General features: G+C 41.1%; 2 protein-coding genes across 2 annotated transcripts; one reads left to right on the top strand and one right to left on the bottom strand.

The window, feature by feature from the left end:
* The first annotated feature begins 941 nt into the window (after positions 1-941).
* LOC116722154 (ras-related protein Rab-18-like) lies at positions 942-6,632 on the top strand. Its single transcript, XM_032566336.1, has 7 exons — positions 942-1,147; positions 1,515-1,570; positions 1,685-1,746; positions 2,189-2,261; positions 3,153-3,271; positions 3,533-3,599; positions 5,481-6,632. Exons 1-7 carry the CDS (start codon positions 1,080-1,082, stop codon positions 5,651-5,653), a joined length of 618 nt encoding a protein of 205 aa, XP_032422227.1. The 5' UTR covers positions 942-1,079; the 3' UTR covers positions 5,654-6,632.
* LOC116722139 (homeobox protein Mohawk-like) lies at positions 6,495-20,951 on the bottom strand. Its single transcript, XM_032566316.1, has 6 exons — positions 20,421-20,951; positions 20,119-20,287; positions 19,879-20,032; positions 19,186-19,524; positions 12,183-12,216; positions 6,495-8,421 (listed from the first exon to the last, which is right to left on the bottom strand). Exons 1-6 carry the CDS (start codon positions 20,600-20,602, stop codon positions 8,097-8,099), a joined length of 1,203 nt encoding a protein of 400 aa, XP_032422207.1. The 5' UTR covers positions 20,603-20,951; the 3' UTR covers positions 6,495-8,096.
* Positions 20,952-22,813: the final 1,862 nt, after the last annotated feature.

Raw genomic sequence — 22,813 nt, 5'->3', positions numbered from 1 at the left:
GAAACCAACAGCAGAGGAGGGACCTAAAACACAGGAGAGAATAAATGTACAGCTCATATCTGTTAATCAAACTTAGATCAAGATTAGATTAGATTGTTAGATTAGAGTTGGACTCTGTTGTGCTTCAGATACTTGAACTTGAGGTTGTGAACTGATGGCTGATGGTTTCATCAATTAGTATAATCTGGACCAGTTGTCCAGATGTACTGATCATACATCAGTTGTCCAGATGCAGCTTCAGATCCTGAAGCAGCATCTGGTCGTCACCATTCCACCATAATGTTTGACTGTCGGCAAGATTGTCTTTCTCAGAAAAGCTAATTTTTAAAAAAAATTTTATTGGATGCATACATTTCATTAAGTTTCACTTTTACCTCATTTAGTCCAGAGATTATTTTCCAATAAAGTTTAGTGTGTCTCCCACAAACGTGAGATGCCTTTGGAAACATTTTGGTCAATAGAGGTTTTGACTTTGCATCCCCATTAATTCATTTATGAATGTCACTGTTCTAAAAATAAACATTTAATTTGCAAACTAGATGTTTATTTAGTAAGCTAAATATCTAGTCAACAAACAAAGCATGTAGCTCCACACTTAATATTTAGTTCGGAGAAGAATAAACTCACTCATTGCTATCAGTTTCAGACCGTGTAACTTTACAAACGGCACTCCGTACTTTTTGTCCTGCGTACATTTGGGCCTGCTGACTTTCACGACTGATTTTGACCCCTGACCTAACCCGAATCATTTTGAGCGAGCTAATTATAATAGAACAAAAATAATTTATTGGATTCATGAAACGGCAAAAGAGTGAAATCGTTTTAAATATCATTTGCCAATGCGGGTAGGAGGACACTGTCGGTATTAAACAAATGAATTATTATTATTTTTTTGTATTAGAGCCGAGTCCTCGTGAACTTCGGCGACGTCACGCGCGTCGCAGCAGATTAGGCGGAAGTCGCGCGGCCAGCGGGCAGCTGTCATCGTAGCCGAAAGCCGCCTGCTGCTGCTGCAAACAACAAGTTCAACATTTGTCGCGTCCGCACCTGGAGGTCCGCTTATAGCCAACTTGGGCAACATGGACGAGGACGTCCTGACCACCCTGAAGCTGCTGATAATTGGAGAAAGCGGAGTGGGGAAGTCCAGGTTTGTGTATGCTAGCAGCTGCTAGCCTCTTGTTGATGTTGACATTATCCTCGTCGTTACGTAAGTTTATTCTTCTCTGCTCGACAGCTACTGCTTAGTGCTAACGTCATTCTTTTATGTTTACTACTTGTTTAACACAAAGTGAAAGTTGCTAAAAAAAAAAAACACAACGTAGTGCTTTATTGACTTTGTAACGTGTAACTTTACAAACGGCAGCAGTGAAAGTTTTGTTTTGTTTTCGCTCTGAAGGAATGATGCTGCACATTCGGTACCAGAAACGTGTTGTTGTGTTGCTATGTTCCTGACGGAGAGCTAGCTTGATGAGTTATCCTGCTCATCTCCAATGTGTCCTTGTCTCCCCTCACAGTCTCCTCCTGAGGTTCACAGAAGACACTTTTGACCCAGAGCAGTCGGCCACAATAGGTTCCACCGTCATAAATACCCTCATATTGGCCTTTGTAGAATACAGAAACTGTTTCATGTGAGCAATCTTTCTCTTAAATCCAGTTTCTCGTTTGTTTTGTCGTGTTTCTTAAGGTGTGGACTTCAAAGTAAAGACCCTTGCAATTGAAGGAAACAAAGCGAAGCTAGCCATTTGGGTGAGTCTTCATGACCTCCATCATCGCCCACGTTCACAAACATGGTGAAGTTGAACGTTTTCTCCACACGGTGGCGACATTGCTCAGCAGTAAATACTGTTGAGGAACAACAGCTGCTGAGCTGCAGCTCTGTGGCCTAGGTCACAGTAAGAATTCAAGCGCCTTTTTAACAATCAATTTTAGAAACTAATCCTTATTCAGAAGGTGAAATGTTTGCTGAGTTTGTTTTTTTTTCCCCCCACAACAGGCCAAAATGTCCCAAGGACTACAAAGGGGTCCCTTTGTGGACTTATAAAGACTATTAAAGCAATGATCAGTTTATTAAAGGGTCATTTCTGAGTTGGCCAGCAGTAAATGGGGACGTTATCATTGAGATTAGCAGTGCATGGTACTAAGTGGTGGAAAATGTACTTTTTAAAGTCTGGTGTGTTTTCTTTTTAAGGACACGGCTGGACAGGAGAGGTTTCGCACGCTGACACCCAGCTACTACCGCGGCGCGCAGGGAGTCATACTCGGTAAACGGCTGATACTTTTCAAGTCAAACTACCACCTACTTTCCCGCTTTCTTTTGTTTTTTTTCCCCATCCACTGCACTTGTTTACCTCGTGTTTTGGTTATAATATTTTGCTTTAACTTTACATACACCGCCTTCCGTTAAGTCTTAAAACTGCTTGAACCTTTCCGTTCCAAAAAGCCATTAATGCCCCCAGTACAGCTAAATAAAACGCATCTAATTACATGATCTTTTGAACAAGGAAATGATTTCTTTTTTAAAGTTATGTACTATAGAAACCATTTCTTTTTGTTAGTTTTAGGTTTTATAATAAAGAGAAATTCCTTCCAGATTTACTTGGAAGAAATCTGGAAGAAAACCTTTTTTTTCCAAATCAGTTTTGGGAAAAATTGCCATTATTTTACAGTGTAACCCTTTTAAACTTCTCCACAACTTTCTCCCTGACCCGTGTGCTGTGTTCCTCTGTCTTCATGATGCTGTATATTCACTAATGTTCCATAATTACAAACCTCTTTTGCCTTCACAGGATGACTTTATTTATGCTGAAACACACACACACAGAAAACCTGTAGTTATGCTTTTGGTTTACAGAAACTGAAACTGAAGAAAATTGCTCAAACTTCAGAGAAAATGTTTTTAAGTTGCATTAGCGAAGTTAGAGCTCAAGCATTTTTATACCAACATATGTCAACACAGCTGCAGATGCACCGATGCGAAAAGTTGGGCCGATATTTACAGACATTTATAGATATCTCCCAAACTTTCTGACTCCGTGAAAGAAGACCAAACCGCTTGGTCCGCTTCTGTGCTTCCGTTCAAATCCAGTCAACAACGATGTTGATGCTGACGTGTCGGGCCTCCGTAATCACGTTGTTGTTGTGTTTTCTGTCAGTATACGACGTCACACGGCGCGACTCTTTCGCGAAGCTCGAAAACTGGCTGAACGAGCTGGAAACCTACTCGACACGCAACGACATTGTCAAAATGCTGGTCGGCAACAAAATCGATAAGGTGAGTCACTTCCTGGAGTCCTTGCATGCGCAACGGGTCACCGACCCAAACGCTAAAACCAGACATTTTAAGTTTGAATTTGACTGTTTTCTTCAACGTAGGACGACTTGCATTATTGTTCCTTGGTGAAAAGAAAAAAGAAAAGAAAAGCAGTGAAAATATCTGTTTTATGCATTTTGTGCTGCTCTGCTGCTGTTGGTCTGTGCGTGTGCGGTGTGGAGTAGTTCTTTTATGGTTCTTGAGCATCTGATGTGGTTTCAGGATGACCGTGAAGTGGACAGAAATGAAGGACTGAAATTTGCCAGGAAACACTCGATGCTTTTTATTGGTAAGCACTGGCCTAAGTGTGGAATCAGATGTTGTCGGTCATGTTCGTTTACAGCGAGAAAGCCGTAAAGTTCCAGCCGGCGCCAATAAAACTCTTCAAATTGTGTTTAAAAGTTACAGCTGTCATTAAATGTCACAGAGGAAGCCATGCACACAGCTCAGATTAGCTGGGCTGGTTTTACAGTGCTCTGCTCACGACAAGAAAAACAATAAAATGGCGTTATTATTAAAACTGAACTGCTTTAAGTGACCAAATCCATGTCGGCGTCTGGTCCTGATTCCCACCTTTTCATCAGCTTGTCTAGAATTTGTTTTAGAAAAACTGAATGAAGAAGTTTAAAGGCAAAATTGCAAGATGTGATGGATTTAATCTGCTCTTTATTCTAATTACTATTTCCTAATTTAGAGACGCACTATTTAAAGGTTTTCCTGGACATTATAAGTTTTCTTTGAGTTATGACTGGCTGGTCCAGAATTTCTTTAGAAGGAGAAGAAATTGAAAAGTGAAATATCTAAACAGTGAAATCTTCATATTAAAATAAGAGCAATGTTTCCTCAAAACACAGTCCAGAAGTTACAGAACTGTCGCAAAAAATGAGCAAATTCAAGAAAAATCCTTCCTGTTGTTGGATGGAAATAGAAATGGACCGATTTCTCCTGGCTAATCCCAATGTCTTAGTTCTGATGTGAAGAATTTGACATGAACTAGGGATTCACAAATATATTGGCATCAACATCGGTATTGGTCATTTTTTACAGATCGGTATTGGTCATTTTTTACACATCGGTATTGGTCCGATAAGCAAAACTGAGCCGATTAACAACAAATGTTTATTTCCATCTTTTTGCCGTTTGTGTTCATGTTTCTTGTGATGATGCAGCTAAAGATTACAGGGTGTGTCCAGTGAAAACTCGCTACAACGCGGTTCACCTTTCACGGCCTCACTGCTTCGCGGATTTTTTTGTGCAGTTTTTTTTTTTTTTTTTTCCCCACAGTACATTGTGTTCTGCGTCCTGATTGGCTAAACAGTCTCCGCGCTTCTTCTCTACCTGTGTGCCAATAACGTTACGGTATTTAAATATACGTAATACAGCTTGGCAAATTTTGGCAAATCTTTTTGCTCAGAAGAAAAAAGAGCGACAACAACAACAACTACCGATAACTACAGTACGTTCTTCTCTCGAAAAAACACACCTGCACCGCGGGCTGCAGAAGAAAAAGCCACTAGAGAGCGGAGTCAGGCCGCAGCGTCACAGTCAGAGGAACAGTGAAATACGCGAGTCACAATTTGTCTTACTGTACTTCGTATTGATGACTAAAATTATTATTTTACTGTAATTATTTGTAGGAAAGCGTTATATTTGTTAAAACAAATTACTTAGGCCTGAAAACAGGCTTTGCTCTTTGGTTTCAATGTAGAGTATTTGATGCTGTATAATAATTGTACAAAAAATAAAGGTAACTACTTCACGGATTTCGCCTATCACGGTTCTTTTTGGAACCTAACCCCCGCGAAAAACGAGGGTTCACTGTAACTGAGGCAGAAAAGCTTTTAACACCAGTCACATTCTGACATGAGAAGTGTGATTTGTGTCACTAAACTGCACACAGTAACTGCATTTAATCATTTGCTTTTAAATTTACGAATACTCTTATTGAACAGTGGAGAAAATAGTAAGGGACAGTTTGTTTTTTTTCAAGATTCTTGTCACGACAAGAAATTTATCGCGATAAACGCTAAAATAAATGCTCACCGATAAGTAGGGTTACGATTTTAAAAAAAAATCTTTAGACCTGAAGTGACATTTGTGTCATCGTTACTTTTTGTTTCTTCTGTAGCACTTTTACCTCCCTGACCACATTAATCCCGTCTTTGTTCAGAGGCCAGTGCTAAGACCAAAGATGGCGTCCAGTGTGCCTTCGAGGAGCTAGTGGAGAAGATCCTCCAGACTCCGGGGCTCTGGGAGAGCGACAACCAGGGTCAGAAGGTCCAGCTGGGGCAGCAGGAGCAGGGCGGGGGACGGGCATGTGGCGGCTACTGCTCCATACCCTGAAACCGACAGAAACCACGGAAACGGCGACCTGACGGGGAAACGCATCGGACCAGAGAAACGGAACTAAAGAGGGGCGGAAGAAGAAAAGGAAGTTAATTGTTGGGAGCTCCGTCATCTGAACGAACTTTGCAGTTTTGCACAATTACTGTTCAAACATCATCACTTATTTTGACTCTTTATCATGTTTGGTTAGCGAGCGCATCAATCGGCTTTCGGTCAGCGGTGGAATGGTGTCTTCGAATAAAACGAGACGTGCCCAGGGCGTCGCAGCGGCACACGTCTGGGGCGGCTCGCCATCATTCGCAACAGTTGTTCAGTTCGGCATTACTTTACCAGCATTGTGCCTGTAACATAATCAGATTTTAGGTGGCGCTTCAGGTTTTATTCTAAATATTTAATCCTAAGCAATAAAAAAAAAAGTAATCTCCTAGTTTACGTCCGATTCCCTTCAGATTCCCGACTTTATTACGCCTCAGCCCTGTGAATTCTCTGAAATGATTCATTAAACAGTTTAGCCCAGTTACTGCCTTTTTATTTATTTATTTTTGCCCCCCGTCTTTACACTCCTGCCTCCACATCGTTACGTCTTGCTACAAAATATTCCCACTTGTTGCTCTAATGCTATTTTCTCAGCATTATCAGCCTCTGTTGTCCAGCTTAATTCCACCTCTGGTGAGTTTTAGTTTTGCAGTGCTTCCTTTGCAATTATCATCTGTCAACCATAGAGTGAGAACAAGCACTCTTTCCCTCCGTCTCCTTTATGTATTTGCATTCCAGCTTTAGTTAATACTTTATTATTCCTAGTTACTGTTACCTGGGAGAAGAAATGAATTTAATCTTCTTTTTTTTTTTTACTGTTGCTTGGTTGTGCTTTTGAGTCATGTACTGTCACACGTCGATCTGAGACCTGCCTTAACACTAAGAGCTGCAGTCGAGTAGCATTTGATTTGTTTTGAACTTAAATAAATAGAAACCTGAAGATGGGATCTCTCGGCTCCAATAATTGTGTGTTTGCTGTTTGATAGCTGGCGTAGCACGTTGTTGACGACTGGATGTAAGAATGAAAATATTTCTTGGAAAAAATAATAATTCACCCCAACGCCCCACCCCCCAAAAAAAAGTCTGCAGAGCAAAAGTAGCACATGTTGAAAATCCAAGATAAAATGACTAAAAACAACAATAATTCAGAAATACTTGCAGCAGTGGAAAAGTAACATGGCTTTAATGTTTCCAATGCAGCCTGGGAAAGTATGGCAGTGTTTTCCAAGCTGGGATAGGAATAGATAAAACTGAGTTTGAAAAAATGTATTTCCAGACTCTTTTCCTTATCCCACTGTCTAAAAGTGATATCTATCCATTAATCCAGACATTCATTACTTTTTCTGAAAATTATTGGACGGAGAGACTTTAAACCATGCATCTGTTTATTGATCTTTCCGTCTATTTGTCAGTTTTTCCATAACACAATAACGTGCCAGTCTGTCAATTTCTCTGCCCATCCGAATTTAAAGCGTAGATCCGTCCATAAACCAATCAGTCCAACTTTCGGAGCATCACTCTATCTGTCCATCGTTCATTAATCTATCAGTCCATCCATAAATCATCTGGTTTTTGCAAGTTCCGAATTTTAGTCAAAGGAAATTAAATTTGGATATAGTTGCTATTAAACAGTCCTGCAGATTTAAAACACTGAAATAAAAGAGGAAAACATGAGAAAATATCAAAGGAAGCATAAAGTGGGAAATTTCAGTAAGAAATAGCTAAATTACAGAAGTCACAACCCTTATTGACTCTGATTACAAGCGAGGAATTTCGCAAAACTGCAATGGAGACACTTTTTTTTTTTTTGTCGCGTCACACGAGTCACGTGATCAACAGCCCGGATGTCACTACTGGCGAAAACAACGAAGAACAACAGCAGCCAGTGTCTGCCCATTTTTATCCCAGTTGATTCTCCCTGACCTCTGTGTTCCGTGTTCGGACTCCTCTTGGTGTGCCATCTTTTTTGTTTTTCTTTTTCCACGGTGCATTTTCAAAATGAAAGACCATAAAGCACATGAAACCTACCACTAAGTACAGCTCCGTGGAACATAATTAGGTCGTCTCAGCCCCTGTAAAGTAATGATTTAAAGCAGAAGGAGAAAAAAAAAAGGCAGGCCAGGCGCTTTCACATTGGCTTTATTCAAACGGCTGCTGTACAACTTCATCACGGGAGGATTCTCCGGTGTCTGGACAGTTCTTATAAGTTATGGAAAAACGAAGGTCATGTAGGGCGTAGCAAAGCAAGCAGACATTAATTGGATTCACTCTTCGGGGTACTAATTAGATGTTACAGTATATAACATAATTAGAAATGTGTTAAAGGTGTAAAACATCAGGCCTGCACACCGTGTACACTACGAGGCACTTTGGCTGGCGGCGAGTGGAACACGGCGTCCAGTGCCTACCCGGTGTTTGCCAGGGGGGCTTTGACAGTCTGGACCTCGGAGATATGAGACGATTTCTGGATGATGCGGCTGGTGAGGGCGGTCCCCGCGCTCTGCTTGAGGGCCGACACGGCTCCCGTCACGCACAGCCTGCCCGTGAGGCTGGCCTTCGCTGCGGAGGAGGGCTCCGCGGCGCGGCTCTGCCCCGTGGCGGCGCCGGGTGCCGGGCCGGCGCTCTGAGCCGCCTTGCCCTGGGCCAGGCTGGTGAGAGCCACGGCGGCGTGGATCTCCCTCCAGCCCTGGCCGTCTTTTCTCGGTGGGTTTCGGCTCCGCAGCTGGCCCCTGTGCACAAACAGCCAGTGAGATCCAGATGAGTTAGAGCTGCCAGGTGAGGTTGTACTTTATTCACGCCACTCGCCATAAAAAAAAACAAACTTTATTGCAGCAGCATTGAGGAAAATTATATATTTAATCTGAGCACCTTTATTCAGCTGTAGCCAAAGCTTTTCTTTTCCTTCTTTTTTTTAATGTTGCTGTTTTAATTTCGTGTGTGTGTTTCTAGGAACTTCTACACTGCAAAAACACAAAATCTTACCAAGTATTTTTTAGTCTAGTTTCTAGTGCAAAAATCTAAAGTACACTTAAAGACAAAACCAACTTGCAAGGAACTTTTCAGAAATATATTATAGCTTGTTTCAACATTTAAGTCAAAAATGTATTCCTCTGTTTCGAAAATAAAACAAACTAACAAAAAAAAAAGCGGTTCCACTGGCATCACGTTAGAAATACATTTTATCAGTCAATAATTCACAGTACAACCACAGTATGGGAGACCAAAAAATGTTTTACAGGGTCAAAAAGAACATGAAAAACATAGCAACAAGAAAATAAATAATAAGAAGAAAACACAGCAAAGCAACACAGAACAAGCAAAAATAAAACCAAAAGTGTCACCACACATTTAAAGGTGCAGTATGTAACCTCTATAAAAAGTATGTTTTTATATATTTGTTAAATCGATCACCATGTCATGATTGTATAATATGAGACAGATAATCTGTGAAAAGATTTAGCTCCTCCACCCTCTCTCTGAGCTGCTTTTGCCGTCTGAAGAGACGCAACGACCAAAATCAACCAATCGGAGCCTCAATCAACCACGTGTATGCGCTGCTAAATGCGTTAATGGCAGAGAAACAACTTAACCCTTGTCTGCCGTCATCAATGGCTATGCTAACTAGCCTTAGCATTCAGGACGGGATCTGCTGACGGAGAAAAGCTGATCCTTGCATAGCAGAGAGCAAGTGGAGGAGAGGGAAGTGCGATGAGCAGCGCCAGACGAAAGGTGATCGACACTGCTAAGACCCGCCCCCTGGCTCTGATTGGCTGTTTGTAGTTAGCACTGCGAGCAGGAAGAGGAGTTAAATTTTTTTCACAGATTATCTGTCTCATATGATTCTGTCTCAGTATAATGAAAGTTTCAACAAAAGTATATAATATATATATAGGGTTTTTTTTGCAAAAATTACATTCAAGGCTAAGCAACTCTTATAAATGATGATGGTCAAGGCCATTGATAGCTGTATAAACAAATAATAAAAGCTTGAAATCTATTTAAAAATCTATATTATAAGTGAAATAATCTGCCAGTAGTACTTCTTCGTCAAAATTAAGGTTTTATTGACTTAAAAACAAGATCATATCTCTTGCTGAAAAGTCGTGTGTAAGTTGGTTTTGTTTTATTTAAAGTGTACTGAGGTGCTTGCACTCAGAACTAGACCAGAAGCACTCGGTGAGATGTCGTGTTTTTGTAGTGTAATCCGTAATCCACAATTTTCCGTTCTCATGGACTATAAATATGATGAGGCCCGCTCTTTCTTTTTTTTTTTTTTTTTTACCAACTGACCACTAGATTGAACGAAGAGCCATATATATCTTGCCATCACATGTGGTGAGCAACATGATGAAGGAGGTAATAAAACATTTCCAAAGCCTACTGCTGCTACGGAACTACAGCGAAAAAAATGACGACATAGCAAGTTAAACCGTTAGACTCTTTCTATGCGCCGCTCACGGTGGAGTCGCATTTTGTAGACTTTTAGTTCGTCATTTTGTCGGTTGAGGCGTTGCATGTTTGGGCAGTTATTCTGTCTGGTTTTGGATGCTGTGCAGCCGGGGGATTATTCCTCTCACTTTTTGTACTTTTGGACAGTTTGTTATGATGCGTAACCGTGGTAAAAAAAAAAAAAAAAACGGTATTGTTTTTACATCCAGGAGCAGCTGGTTAGCATCTCGAAAGCTCTAATAAAACCTGAACTTCAAAACCAAAATCCCAGAGGAGTTGAAACAAAAAGGCTTCGTGGATGAAAAGCGGGTCCAAAGAGAAGAGAGAAAAATAATATTCACTATTATTACCATTATTATTATTATTACAGCCCGGCTTTCTAACCACACGGCCAGTCAGAGATTTAAACTGGGGCGGCAAAAGCAAACCAGTTGGATTAGCAGTGCTTGCCAACAACTGATGGTGTCATCCATGCGATGTTGACTGCGAACTATTAATAAAATATGAGCATCTTATGAAAGTTGTGAGACCAACGTGCAACAGTCTTCAATCAGAGGCATCTTCAGATGTGTTGCGAAACTGACTGCTGCAGGAGATCCGTCTTTCCCGCAGCAGCTCACAGTGAGTTTTGACAGTATCTAATTTCCTTTGCGATAAGTAAAGCATGTTTGAACTGAATCTGAGTCAAACGGAAACACGTCCTTCCAACACAAACACGGACATGTGGACTTTGCTAAAACAAAGTCTCGGGCTTAATGGTAACAAACTCCATGTGGGTTTGATGTGAAACAGAGGATAAACATGGGGGAAATTATTTCATGCCCACTGTTGAGCAGAGTGGAAAATATGTGATTCTGTTGGCCTTTTTCTCCTCCACATACACCGAGAACCTGGAAGTCCAAAATACTATCACACTGAAAGCAAATGCCAGGACTGGTAGTCTCTAACGGGCCGTCGCCATGGGCTCATTCAGAATAACTACCCAAAACATGTAATGGCCAAAACAATATGGAAATGTTACAGGAAATACAAAGTCAACTTTCCTCCAAGACAATATTTGTCTCAGTCCCTCAGATCCCGCAGGACTCTGGACAATCTGAAGAGACTTTGCAAAAATCACTTACAAAAGTAGTTTTTTTAAAGTATTGCCACCAGAGATGTCAATAACTGTGACTCCAAGGATTCTGCTCAAATCAGTTATTCCCTATAGAGTAGTATTATGTATTTTCCAGGCACATAGTACCATTTCATAGCTCAATCCTGACTGCATAATTTAACGCCTTGAATTTGGGCCTCTGTCTCTCTTTTAAAAGGTTTTGTTGGCTCTAGTGGCCTTTATTTTAAAGTAGTTCAACAGAAAAGAGGGTAATGAGAGACGGTGAAGACATGCGGCAAATGTCGCCAGGCCGGGAGTCGAACCTGTGACCACCGGTACCAGGACTACGGCCTCAATACATGGGCTGTGCTTTGCCCCTGCACCACCACAGCACCCGGGCCGCTGTCTCTTTAAAAAGTCCTGGTCTTTCTGAAACTCCGCCTTCAGGAAGTCATAGCGTCACTCCTGTATTAACTCTTTAACAACGTTTTTTGGGTGGAGCCTGCTCTGTGAGGCGGAAGCTCGGAAACTTTAGCTCAGAGGTGGAGCTTGGTCCTCGAAGGCGGGCCTAGGTCCACCCAGACGTTTTGCACAGCTGAATGGTTGCCATGGAGATTAAAGGATTTCTTAAACATGCATAAAAGAATAAAGGCAACACTTGAGGTGTGTTTTTGATGAGGGAATAACATTACAACATGATGTTAAAAGAAGTCGATTTTTGATAATGCTGTCCCTTTAACATTGAATCAATCGACCTACTCAAGGTTAAGGTTTAACTTTGCTAAAATTAACAGTGAGGTTATGCTTCTGCAATAAAAGAGGAATTTATTTTGAAAGGTCTTCTTCAACACTGGAAGCAGAGTTTTTTGTTGTTGTTGTTTTTTTAAGTATGAAAAAGTACAAGCCGCATTGCCAAGGTTATGAGATATGAATTACGGTACTAACCTGCAACTTTTAACTGAAGTGTTGTCAGTTGTATCTGTAAAAAAAAACATAAAAACATGGAAAACTTAGCAAATGTGCCACAAAGCTACTTACCAGATTATTAGGTTGTCGTGTGCTTCTTGTAAAATCAAGCATGTTTGTGTGAAACTGGTTCATTTTTCTGCATGTGTCCAAGCAATTATTCAAATGTTTGGTGCAAATCCTGGATGCCTTGGCTGTATCTCCTGAATAACTAAGGATCAGTTGTTCTCCAAAGGGGCTTCGAAGACGTTTTTTATGAGTGCAGACGAGAGGAAAAGAAGAGACAGAGAGAGAGAGAGAGAGACCATAACCAATGTTACGTTGCTTCTAACCTGCAATTTCTGTTTGCGGTCTGTGCATACATGTGCGATATTTGTAGAATATGTTTTCCATCTTTGCTTTGGATTACAGCCTTATTTTAGGTTTGAGCACATAGATAGTGGCCAAAACCGATTTTTCTTCAGAGTCCAATAGAAAAAGAAATTAGATGCTGAAGCTAAGCCTTTCGGCGCTAACAGTCTGAAACATACCGCAGACCTGAGCCAAAAGTAACTTCTTGCTGATAGTAAATCACTTTTGTGTGTTATGCTTTTTTGCTTTGCTACTGAACATCCCTCACCATGTCCCTCCTAAGCCATAAAGTGCCCCTGCCAAGAAAGTAGCTCTGTACCTCTGCTATATTTATTGGCAGGGGGAAAAAACTTGGTTTTTACCTCTGGTGAGTTTCATTATGCGAAAGGGAATTAGTGACACCTTAATTTTATAAGTTAGCAATGAATCCAATCAGGGCTTTGTTTCCAGTGGGGTATACATCTTAATCAATATGAAAATGTAAGCGCAATAGATCGTAGCTTTGTGCTCATAAAGCTGCAGTCTGGCGCACAAGCAGCAAATATCTGTTTAACTTCTTCTGGTCTTTGAAATATAAACATTGTGCGCACCTGTTCCGCTTCCACGGCCACAAACGGCAATTTACCTTCTGCAGCTTTTTTAATACATAAACTCTCACACAAATTAAGAATAATTTTTTTTTTTATCTGTCTGATGTATGACTGTGTTTTATAAATTAAAAAAAAAATCAAAACAGAAACCAGAAAGACTAAGGGTCTCAAAACAAAGCCCAGAGGTACGCCATAAAGAAGTAGGCTTTCAGAAAACAGACAAAATGGACGATCTGATAAACATTACTTTAACAATTTCTGTAAGGCAGATTCTGATACACTCTGATACTTAGCAGGACAGAACCAAAATATTTATCCATATCTGTCTTAACGTACATCAAGATATAGACTAAAATAGATTCCTACAGAGACAATGAGAAAATAGAATAAACAATTACTAAATATCAGCTTGATGAATCTGAAAATGTACTTTAAAGGAATCTCTGATTGTTGTAGAAGAACAACATTCAGACTCCCTAAGACCGTTACATAAACCTTTAATGTGATCCAACTTAAATATGTTGTTGATTGTTCGGGGGTAATCATATTAAGTTTATGCAAAGTTAATTTACTAAGTTTATTAAGTCATCAAGTTAAATAAACGTAAAAAAGGAAGCTTGACAAACTCCATTCGGTTGAATGTGACCAGTTTTTTTTTTTTTTGTCTGAGCTGCATTCTCCTTTTTTTTAGTGCAAAGTGTGTTTTTTTGTTTTTTTTTTACTCAGAGCACACATCTTTTTAGCAACATAATCCCCACTTTGAAACAATGACAAACAGAGGGAGAAAAAAGGGGTGAAAAAAAACACAGCAAGGCCCGTGTCCTGCAATATTTCCAAAACACAGCTCCATCCACATTGATAGGATCCCTACAGGTAAAACTGAGCTGGTGTTAGTGTCCACTGTAAACAATTCTTAATAATAAATCATAAAATTCCCTGTAAACCATTCCTTATAGTTTTACCTCCTTTGAGACTGACAACTTGTACGACACACTCCAGCGGCATCACCTAACTCAGGCTCACTGCAGGTTTAGTGGCTGCTGCAGCGTCTCCCATGCACTCTGAAAACATATTAACGGTGCTGGTGACTGTCATGTTCTGGCAGCGTGACTCTCCGTTTTATCTTCACAGAGGAGCCATAATGACCCAGAGGGGCAGCTTTAATGAGCGGAATAGTGTTTAGGGGATTCTAGCAAGAAGGTAAGCCCAAAATAATCCAGAAATTAAAAAAAAAAGACATACTCAATTTAGTATGTAATTCTTAGCTTTCTTATAAAAAGGAGCTAAAATGCTAATGTTAGCTTAAATGCTACAAGTAGCTTGAAATGGTCTCACAAGTGTGGCCACAGTTTACATGAACTAAGCATTCCCTTCAGTGAGTTGATAAAAACATTATTGCTACTTTCAATAAAGTAGCAATTGTTGGAAGTAGCATTCCAATAAATGATTGTTAGCTTAAATGTTTGTTAGCATTTAAGATAACATTAGCTTGTAGCTTAAGTGCTACAAGCTAATTTAGCAATTAAGTAAAATTAGCACTAGTAGCTTAAGTGCTACAAGTAGCATTTAAGCTAACCAAATGCTATTGGTAGCAATAGCATTTATTGCAATAATAGCATGTAGCTATGCTATTGGTAGCATTTAACCAACCAATAGCTTAAATGTTGCTAATAGTTTAAATTCTGCCAGTAGCGCTAAAGGGAATCGTAGCATTTTGCGTGAGTGAAGGAGCCAACTGACATTTTGAAAAAATAAAATAAAAAAAGATCATGGCAAACATTGCTATTTACAGACGTTTGACTTCTATTAAAACGGTCTGATTTCTAAGGATATCTACACTGTAAAATATGTAAAGCACCTTTTATATGTTGTTATATGTACAAAATTTACAACAGCTTGTTATTACATTTAAATTTGAACATCGTTAATTGAAAACAATCAGTTATGATTAGATTTTTTTTTTTTTTTGCTTTAATGATTATTATCAGCATCTCTTGTGCACCCACCTTCAGCCTAATGACTACTAGTGGAAAATGGGTGGATATCATTTATCATACGGCTTCACAAGCGCAGTGACAATTTACATGAACAAAGCATTCTCTTCATTAAGTTAATAAAAAATATTCCAGACAAAATCCGGTGTATTTTATCTGTGCTGGCAGAAGAAATCATGTCTCTTGTATCTGAATCTCTAATAAATATCTCAAGTGTCCAGCTCTTTTTAGCTTAAAAGAAACTCTCCTTTGACTACAGTACTCCTATACAAGTTTAACTAAGCTTAGCACAAAGAGCAATGAAATTTGCCTTTGGTCAATTTATTTCTTTGATGTATCAAAGCTTCTTGGCAATTAATATTATACTGTTGGAGAGCCTGTTTATTTCCCCCTTAAACGGGGCCACGTTTGTAAGGAAAATGCATTTGTGTGTTAATAAGCAGAGTTGAGTGTATTGGCAGCACCCATGAAAGGCTTGCCAAGGCCTCTCTGCCAATGCCAATCAGCTCTTGGTGGAGGTATTGTGAGGGTGTGAGGCGGCGACGCCCTAATGGGAAAAAAATAACGCATGTCATCAGTGAAGGCCGTCTCAGCTCAAATATGGAGATGAGATATTGCAACCAATACCATATCTCCACTCTTAGAAACCAAACTATCCAACATGTCATTGCCCACCGATTTGGGGTTTATCAGAGGCCACTTCCAGGATTTGGAGGTGGACATAATGGTCTGAACACACACACACACACACACACATACACACTCTGTGTTGTTCTGGCCTCCGTTTGCTAAACGAATAATTTTTCAAACTCCAGTCATCTTCCAGTCCAAAACAGCCTGAAATCCAACACCAAACCAGAGTCAATAGAGAAGGAGGGATTCATGGAGTGGATTTGGCAGGTCGCGTTCCCCGCATAACTCTGCTGTTAAACCAGCAAATCCATTTTCCTTTCAAATATGTAGCACCATTTTAACTGGATATTAAAAAAAGATTTTCCAAACGAATGCTTTTTCATTTTTTGCGAGGAAGGATTGTAAAACAAAGGAATAACTAGGCAAACACAAATTTCCTTGCTTTTTGTGCATGTAGTCAGCCACTATAATATCGAAGCAAGGCCTGATTCTAAATATGTTACGCTGAGAAAAAAACTAATCCTATTATCATGGTTTTTAAGCCACAATGCTTCCCAGTTTTAAATTCAGTGCAAACGGTTTGACAACATAGGAAGGAATTAGACTTTAAACACAATACAATACAACAGATGCTAGCGTGCTAGCTTCATTGTTTCCCCTAATTTCTTGTCTTCAGGATGGACTCCCCAACATTAACTGCAAATGTTGGGGAAAACTTGAAAAGAAATCTTTAGGGCAAACTGCAATAAAAAACACCAAAATACGGTAATACTTAGCATAGATCTCAGAGGCTAAGTCTTGCAGCTAAGTATAGCTAGCTAAAGACTGCAGCCAGATTGTGACTGTTTTAAGATACGGTTTGGGCTTAAAAACAAACTGAAAAGGCAGCTCTGCCAGTTTAATGGCTGCAGACCCAGTTTTCTTAAAACACCAAGAGATGGTTTTTGTCAGGACCTCCTGAAATCAAACCATGAGAAGGAAAACTGTAAAACCCCAGTTTTGTTGTCATTCTGGCCTTGTTTAATGGACGCTTTAGCATCATTTGTATGCCTTACCGTATTTTTCATCCAAAACCTGGCCTCTGCTTGTAAGAAGGTACTTATAAAGTAATTCTAGAAAAGGTAAAGCTATACTCATTAGACCTGCTTTCCTGGAATGTTAATTATAATGAATTTCTCACAATCACAGCTTAGCTTTCAGTTCAAAACATTTCTAAAAAGCAGTAGAGATTAAGCAAAGTTTAAAAGTGACATCAATGATTTACAGTCTTAGTTTTAATGAATAATCTTATTTAAGTGTCTGTGGGATGATTTTCAATTGTTGATTGCATTGTATTTTGTTGTACTGGATGCACCACTGAACCACTGAAACTCTTAGGGGGATCTTAGAGATCTATATAATAAATATATGAACTCTACAATAAACTATAGAGTTCCAGGTATTTTCCTGTCCTAACGGAGCAGCTCAAATGAATCCAAGTGCAGACAGACTCCAGAAGCAGATGTCTGAGAGAGTAGCTTCAATGCAAAATTGCGAGGTTGTCCGAGACAATCGAGAAAATGCAAAAATCGCCTGAAAGCGCAGCACCCCAAAAGCAAAGGTAAGCAGAGGGCAATATGCAGGTAATGATACTGGCAGGGTTCTGGCTGACAATGAACAAAGCAAACCAGCAGAGTGATCACAGGATGAGTAACAGGTGCGCTGATTAACCGATAGCAGGAAGATAAAACCACTAAGAGAAGGACACAACTCCTCACAGAGCAAAAACATAAACGAAACCCCTACATTTTTGTACTTTCAGCTCATGACGAGCCTTTAAAATGAACGTGACGTTCTCGTTTCGTGAGCCTATGCAACCGCAGAAGGTTTGTGTTCAGGTGTTAAACTTTTCTCCTGTTTAATTGCTAACCTACGTCGGAGCTACTTTTTTCACACACACAAGTTTTACTCGAACTATTAAAAAACCCCATTCCTTAAGTAACTTTGCGAGGCTGGAACTTCTTTGTTGCCAGGAGTAATTAGGCAGCGCCGTCCTTAGTGTTGGAGTGAAACGTATGTAGAGGTGCTAGAGAGTGGAAGTGATCACAGAAACGCTACACACAACTCCTCTAATGCGACGCAAATGAAGCTGCTTTCGAGCAGGAAAGCAACACATGGAAGATACAGACTGCCAAGGCACACAGCTACATCCTCACAGACTGCTAGAACAAGCCAAGTAAATATTAGCGTGTTGCCTCACATTTGCGTGGCTGCTGCAGCACTTACTCTACAATCTGTCTGTCTTCAGCGTTTTTTGTTTTTTTTTGCCGACAGACTGTTCCCTTTCTACACCCAGGCTGATGTTTCCACTTCTCACCCTGGGAGAAATAAAGTCTCAGACATGCTGTAATTGTCCTTGAGGCCGGACTGGACATTTCCACCAAGGCTAGGAGTCGAAGTGGAACAAATGGCACATTCTAAGTATATGGAAATGATATTTGTGGTGTTCGGTGGCAGCCAACGAGAGCCCCTTCCAATTCTTAAATGTAGGATTTCAGCATCTGCGTGAGTCTTTATTAGTGATCTTTGCAGAGGCTTTGGCTGACTCCTTCGGGTGGCTTTGAGTCGTGCCAGTGCGCCGTGCTCCCCGTTAAGTCTGAGAAGGTAACCATGTGTCAAGCTCCCCCCCCCTCTGTTTCGCCGTTGCATTTATGATTGAATCTCGCCGAGCTTCTGACTTACAGACGGACGCCAGAGATTTATTAATGTCAGATCGCCCTCGGGAGCCAAGTTGGAGGTTTCTGTTTGCTGTGTTCTTATTTTACTGCACACTGTGGTGTTTTAAAATGGAGCTGCGAGGAAACAGGGTAGTAAAACTGCCAGTGTGCTTTGCATTCATCGTTAATCTTTAATTAACGAGGAAGATGTCTTTATTATTTCTTCAGCCGGAGGGCCCCTGTTGTTTCTCTTCATCAACCTTGATGTATATAACATCTTCCTACAAGGTCAACCGTCTCTTACTAGCTTGGCCATTGTCTTCCTGAGCTACTCCACTCGATTCAAATCTTGCTTACAGCAGAGTCAAATTTCTACCGGTTGTGAACAATGACGACATTTTTGTGCAAAGTTTTAGCATCGTTGTCTGTCTGTAGTTTTAGCAATGGGAGCGGAGGAGGTGAACAAAGCTGTTGAGTCTGTGTTGGACCCACTTCCAAATATTGAATTAGCATTACCATTAGCTTCGTTTGGTTTGCCACGTCTCTCTTCGCATTGGAGGATGGTTGTTTACAATTTCCGGTGAGCTTCATAGTGTTGAACTGATGCATTACATACCTTACAACTGGGTAAAATTGAAACCTTCAACAGAGTTCACGTCTCCTGGAAGAAATCGTTTCTTAATAGCCGAGAGCTTTTAGCAGGCCAACAATCTCTCACCCGTGCTGTAGATGAAGTTGGCCTCTGCTTCGGAGGAAGAATCCGGCGAGACAACATCTCGATCGCATTCGTTGGAGCTGAACGATTGGGAAAGGCATCTCTTCCCATGAGCGGAGGCAATGGCGTCAGCCTTTGCCGCCATCATGTGTCGCAGGGTGTCGTTCAGGTAGCGGTTCAGCAAGCTACTCTTGTACTTGGACGGAGGAGACGTGCCGTCGTCTTCGTTGGAGAAGTCTGCCCCGGCGAGGACGCTGGCCTGTTTCTCAAGCAGGCTTCGGCGGTAAGACGAGCCGCCAAAGTTTGATTGGGCCGTTGGAGTCGGTAGGGTGCACTCTTCGTCTAGAGAGGAGGAAACAAAACCGTCACTGCAAATTCTGCTTAACAAGAGAGATTTAGTGGACAAAGCGGCAGGTTTAGACTTTCTGAACTGCATTCCTCGAGGGCTGAAGTCCTGTATCTTCTAGACGTGTCCCTTGTCCTACACACTTGAAGTAAACAGTGAAACTGCCTCATTAACATGCAGTCAATCTCTCTCACGCCTCTTAGGCTAGGTGTGGTGAAGAAGAGGGACATCTAAAAGTTGCAGGACATCGGCCCTTGAGGGCCACTGGTCCAGACCTAACTCTTAGAATTCTCTTGTCTAGTGAAACGAAAAGACTGATTTATGTCAAACCATTAATCTTAAAGCCTCACCGTCCGAGTTTGTATCGTCACTGCACACACTCAGCCTCTCAGCATTTCCCTGGATGTATTTATTGTAGAGCTTGATCCTCAGCGCCCAGCTCAGGTCTGGCTGCCTCACCGTGTTCTTCAGCCTTCGCCGGGCGTTTGCAAACCAGTTGGAAACCTTGCACAGACATCACTTGGATCGATCAGTATGACTAGCCCTAACAAAAAAAAAAAAAAAGCAGTCCTTTGACGAGACGGTCTCACCTGCACTAGTGTCATGTGTGAACCCAGAGCGAGAAGAACCTTCTCGGTTTTTGTTGGGTAAGGGTTGTCCCGGTGCTTGTACAGCCAATGTTTCAGCGGCCGAGCCATGTCCTGGAGCACCTGCCTTTTGTGACGAGCTTTCACCCCACCGAGACGAGACCTGGGGGAGCTACAAGACAAATACTTCATGCCATATATCTTTTTGTTTTAGGTTGGAACTTCCATAAATCAGGTCGTATTATTTTTTTTGAAGTCCAAAATTTAAAGAATTTTCTAAAAATTCTTTAAGAAGAGATTCTTACCTGCATCTTCTGTACTTCATGGCAGAGATTTTCTCGGCCTGCTGCATGTCTGGGCTCTGTCCATCTGTTAAGCTCGTCTGAGGTGAGTCTTCACAGTTCGGCCCGGTCCTGTCTTCAACTCTTCTGTAGTTGTCCAAACAAAACTGAGCATCGTCAGTCTTCATCGCTGCAAATTTGTCCATTCTTAAACACTAAGGGTTTGTCCTCTGTCAACAGGTGCATCAACAGACTCCCAAAGACGTCCACAAACGGTAGATCCTCATTCTTTATAGACAAGGAAAATATATATAAATTATGTCCACTGCTCCTTTTTTTTTTGAGTCTCAGGAGCAAATAAAAACTGAACCTTACCAGGGAATAATTTTAGAAAAGTCAGATGATGTTGTCTGGTTTTACTGTTCTGTCTGAGGAGAGTTCAAATAACACTCAGCTCTGCAGACTATTGGCCCTCACGCCGGCCAATCGCCTCGCTGCAACACTCTGCAAGCCTTTCCTTGCAGAGTCCTGCCTCGCAGAGAGAGTCCTGCAGCAAGTACCTCTGGATGTGAAAAACGAGTCCGCTCCAAAGAATATCAGCAAACCCAGTCATTAGATTTACTAGAAAGTGATTCTGTCAGTCTGCGCGAAGCCGCTTAAGCGTGGCCTCATATTTTCGGCATGAGCCGCGCGATTCTTGCGGATCTTGCGGCATCACTAAGAATGGTGTCAGCAAATAATAATCCATGTTTTATCAGGGGATTCTGGAAATTTACGAGCGTAATAACACGGTTGCTAAAAACCACAAAACGACGGCTCATGTCAGGCAGGAGATCCCGCTGTTTTTCTGCAGGAGGGGCTGAGGGGGGGGGGGGGACTTCGGTATGGATTTCAGTAAAAACCAGCTGTTCAGAGAGGAACCGCGTTCAGTTTGTAGATACTATTCAATTAGGATCACAAATACACACATAAACAATTCACCATAAATGCATCTTCGACACATCTTCATCCCATCCAGACATGTAGAATGATTGCGTCCATTCTAATGGATTTCCCATCGTGTTTACGACATACGGCCTCTTGTAAAATTTATTTCGAGACTAAAGTTTTTTTTAACCTATTCCTAGTGCTGGAAAACCATATCGCAATATAAGCGTTTCATGTCAGTCGATATCAATAATTACGATTAGTCTAGTTTTTAATGTCCTAAATACTGCCAAACCGGTGGCGTTCCTGTTTGATCCAGCGTTCTCTCCACGCCGCTGTTGATTATTTTTAAGCAGCTCTGAGGCAAGGAAACCTGAAACTGCTGCTGCGCAAGTTAATCGGCAAGTTGTTGCTAGGAAACCAAAGAGTGAGTGAGTTAGTTGATGCTGCTGATTGCTGTGAGAGGTTGAGCAGCTACAATTTTCCTCTGCCTACATCCCCCAGAAAGCTGTTCAATTCTGGATCGGAGCTCAGTGAATATTCTATTTATATATATTCGATATTCTATAATGATGTATTATCGATTCTATTGCTATATATATTGTTATTGATTGTGTCCGGCCCTACACGTTCCCATTTGTAAGTCAAGCTCAAGTATATTGGACACGAATGTAAAAGTCTTACAGGAGATACTCAGTTTGATTTAGGGCTAGGCTTTAACTGGGCCATTCATCTGTTCTGATCTAAACAACTCAATTGTGGCTCTTGCTGTATATCTGTTCTGCTAGAAGTAAGTCTTTGTAACATTACATTTTATTTATTTATCAAAGTAAAAACTTTACCGATTTGTATCTGTAACAAAACCTAAAAACATGTGTAGTTTTCATTACACTTTAAAATCTTTCCACTTTGAAATAATACCCAAATAAGATTTGACCTGTAACATAAAATAAAAATAAAAACTTTGTAGTTTTCTTTGTAATGCAGTAATGTGTGGAGAGAGGGGGGAAAAAAGTCAAAAGGGGTGTGAATACTTCTGCGAGGCCCCGTAATTATTTTTCTAAGTGGGGTCTCCTCTGAGTTATGGCTGAAATTCAAGCAGCGCTCGTTCGACACACTTAAAGACAAATGTCTTTTCCAAGTTCATAACTCAGCACTGTGAATGGGCAGGTTGAGTTTTAGAGCGTTCAGAGCTGAAAACCACATGGAGCAGAAGCATCTCCGGTAGGTGCCGTAAATTCCTCGCTCGCATTCCTCGGCGGCGGCTGGAGGAGCGCCGGGCCTTACAGGCCGTTTAACCCGCCGTCCCTCCGCGAGCCGCCCCGCGGCAGCGCTGTTGTTGTTTGGATAATTTGGCGCTCGTTCCAGTGTTCGGTGTTTGCCTTACAGGTTCACAAACTCCAGGCTCATCCTCCTAAGGGCCAAACGTGTAGCGAGGACACGCCGGGGAGAAGCGAAGGGTTCGTCAAACATGGGCGTTTTTTTGCCGT

This window comes from Xiphophorus hellerii, chromosome 6, assembly GCF_003331165.1.
Source record: "Xiphophorus hellerii strain 12219 chromosome 6, Xiphophorus_hellerii-4.1, whole genome shotgun sequence".
Classification (NCBI taxonomy): Eukaryota; Metazoa; Chordata; class Actinopteri; order Cyprinodontiformes; family Poeciliidae; genus Xiphophorus; species Xiphophorus hellerii.
Note: the sequence above shows the minus strand (reverse complement) of the source record. Positions and strands in the feature narration are given on the sequence as shown.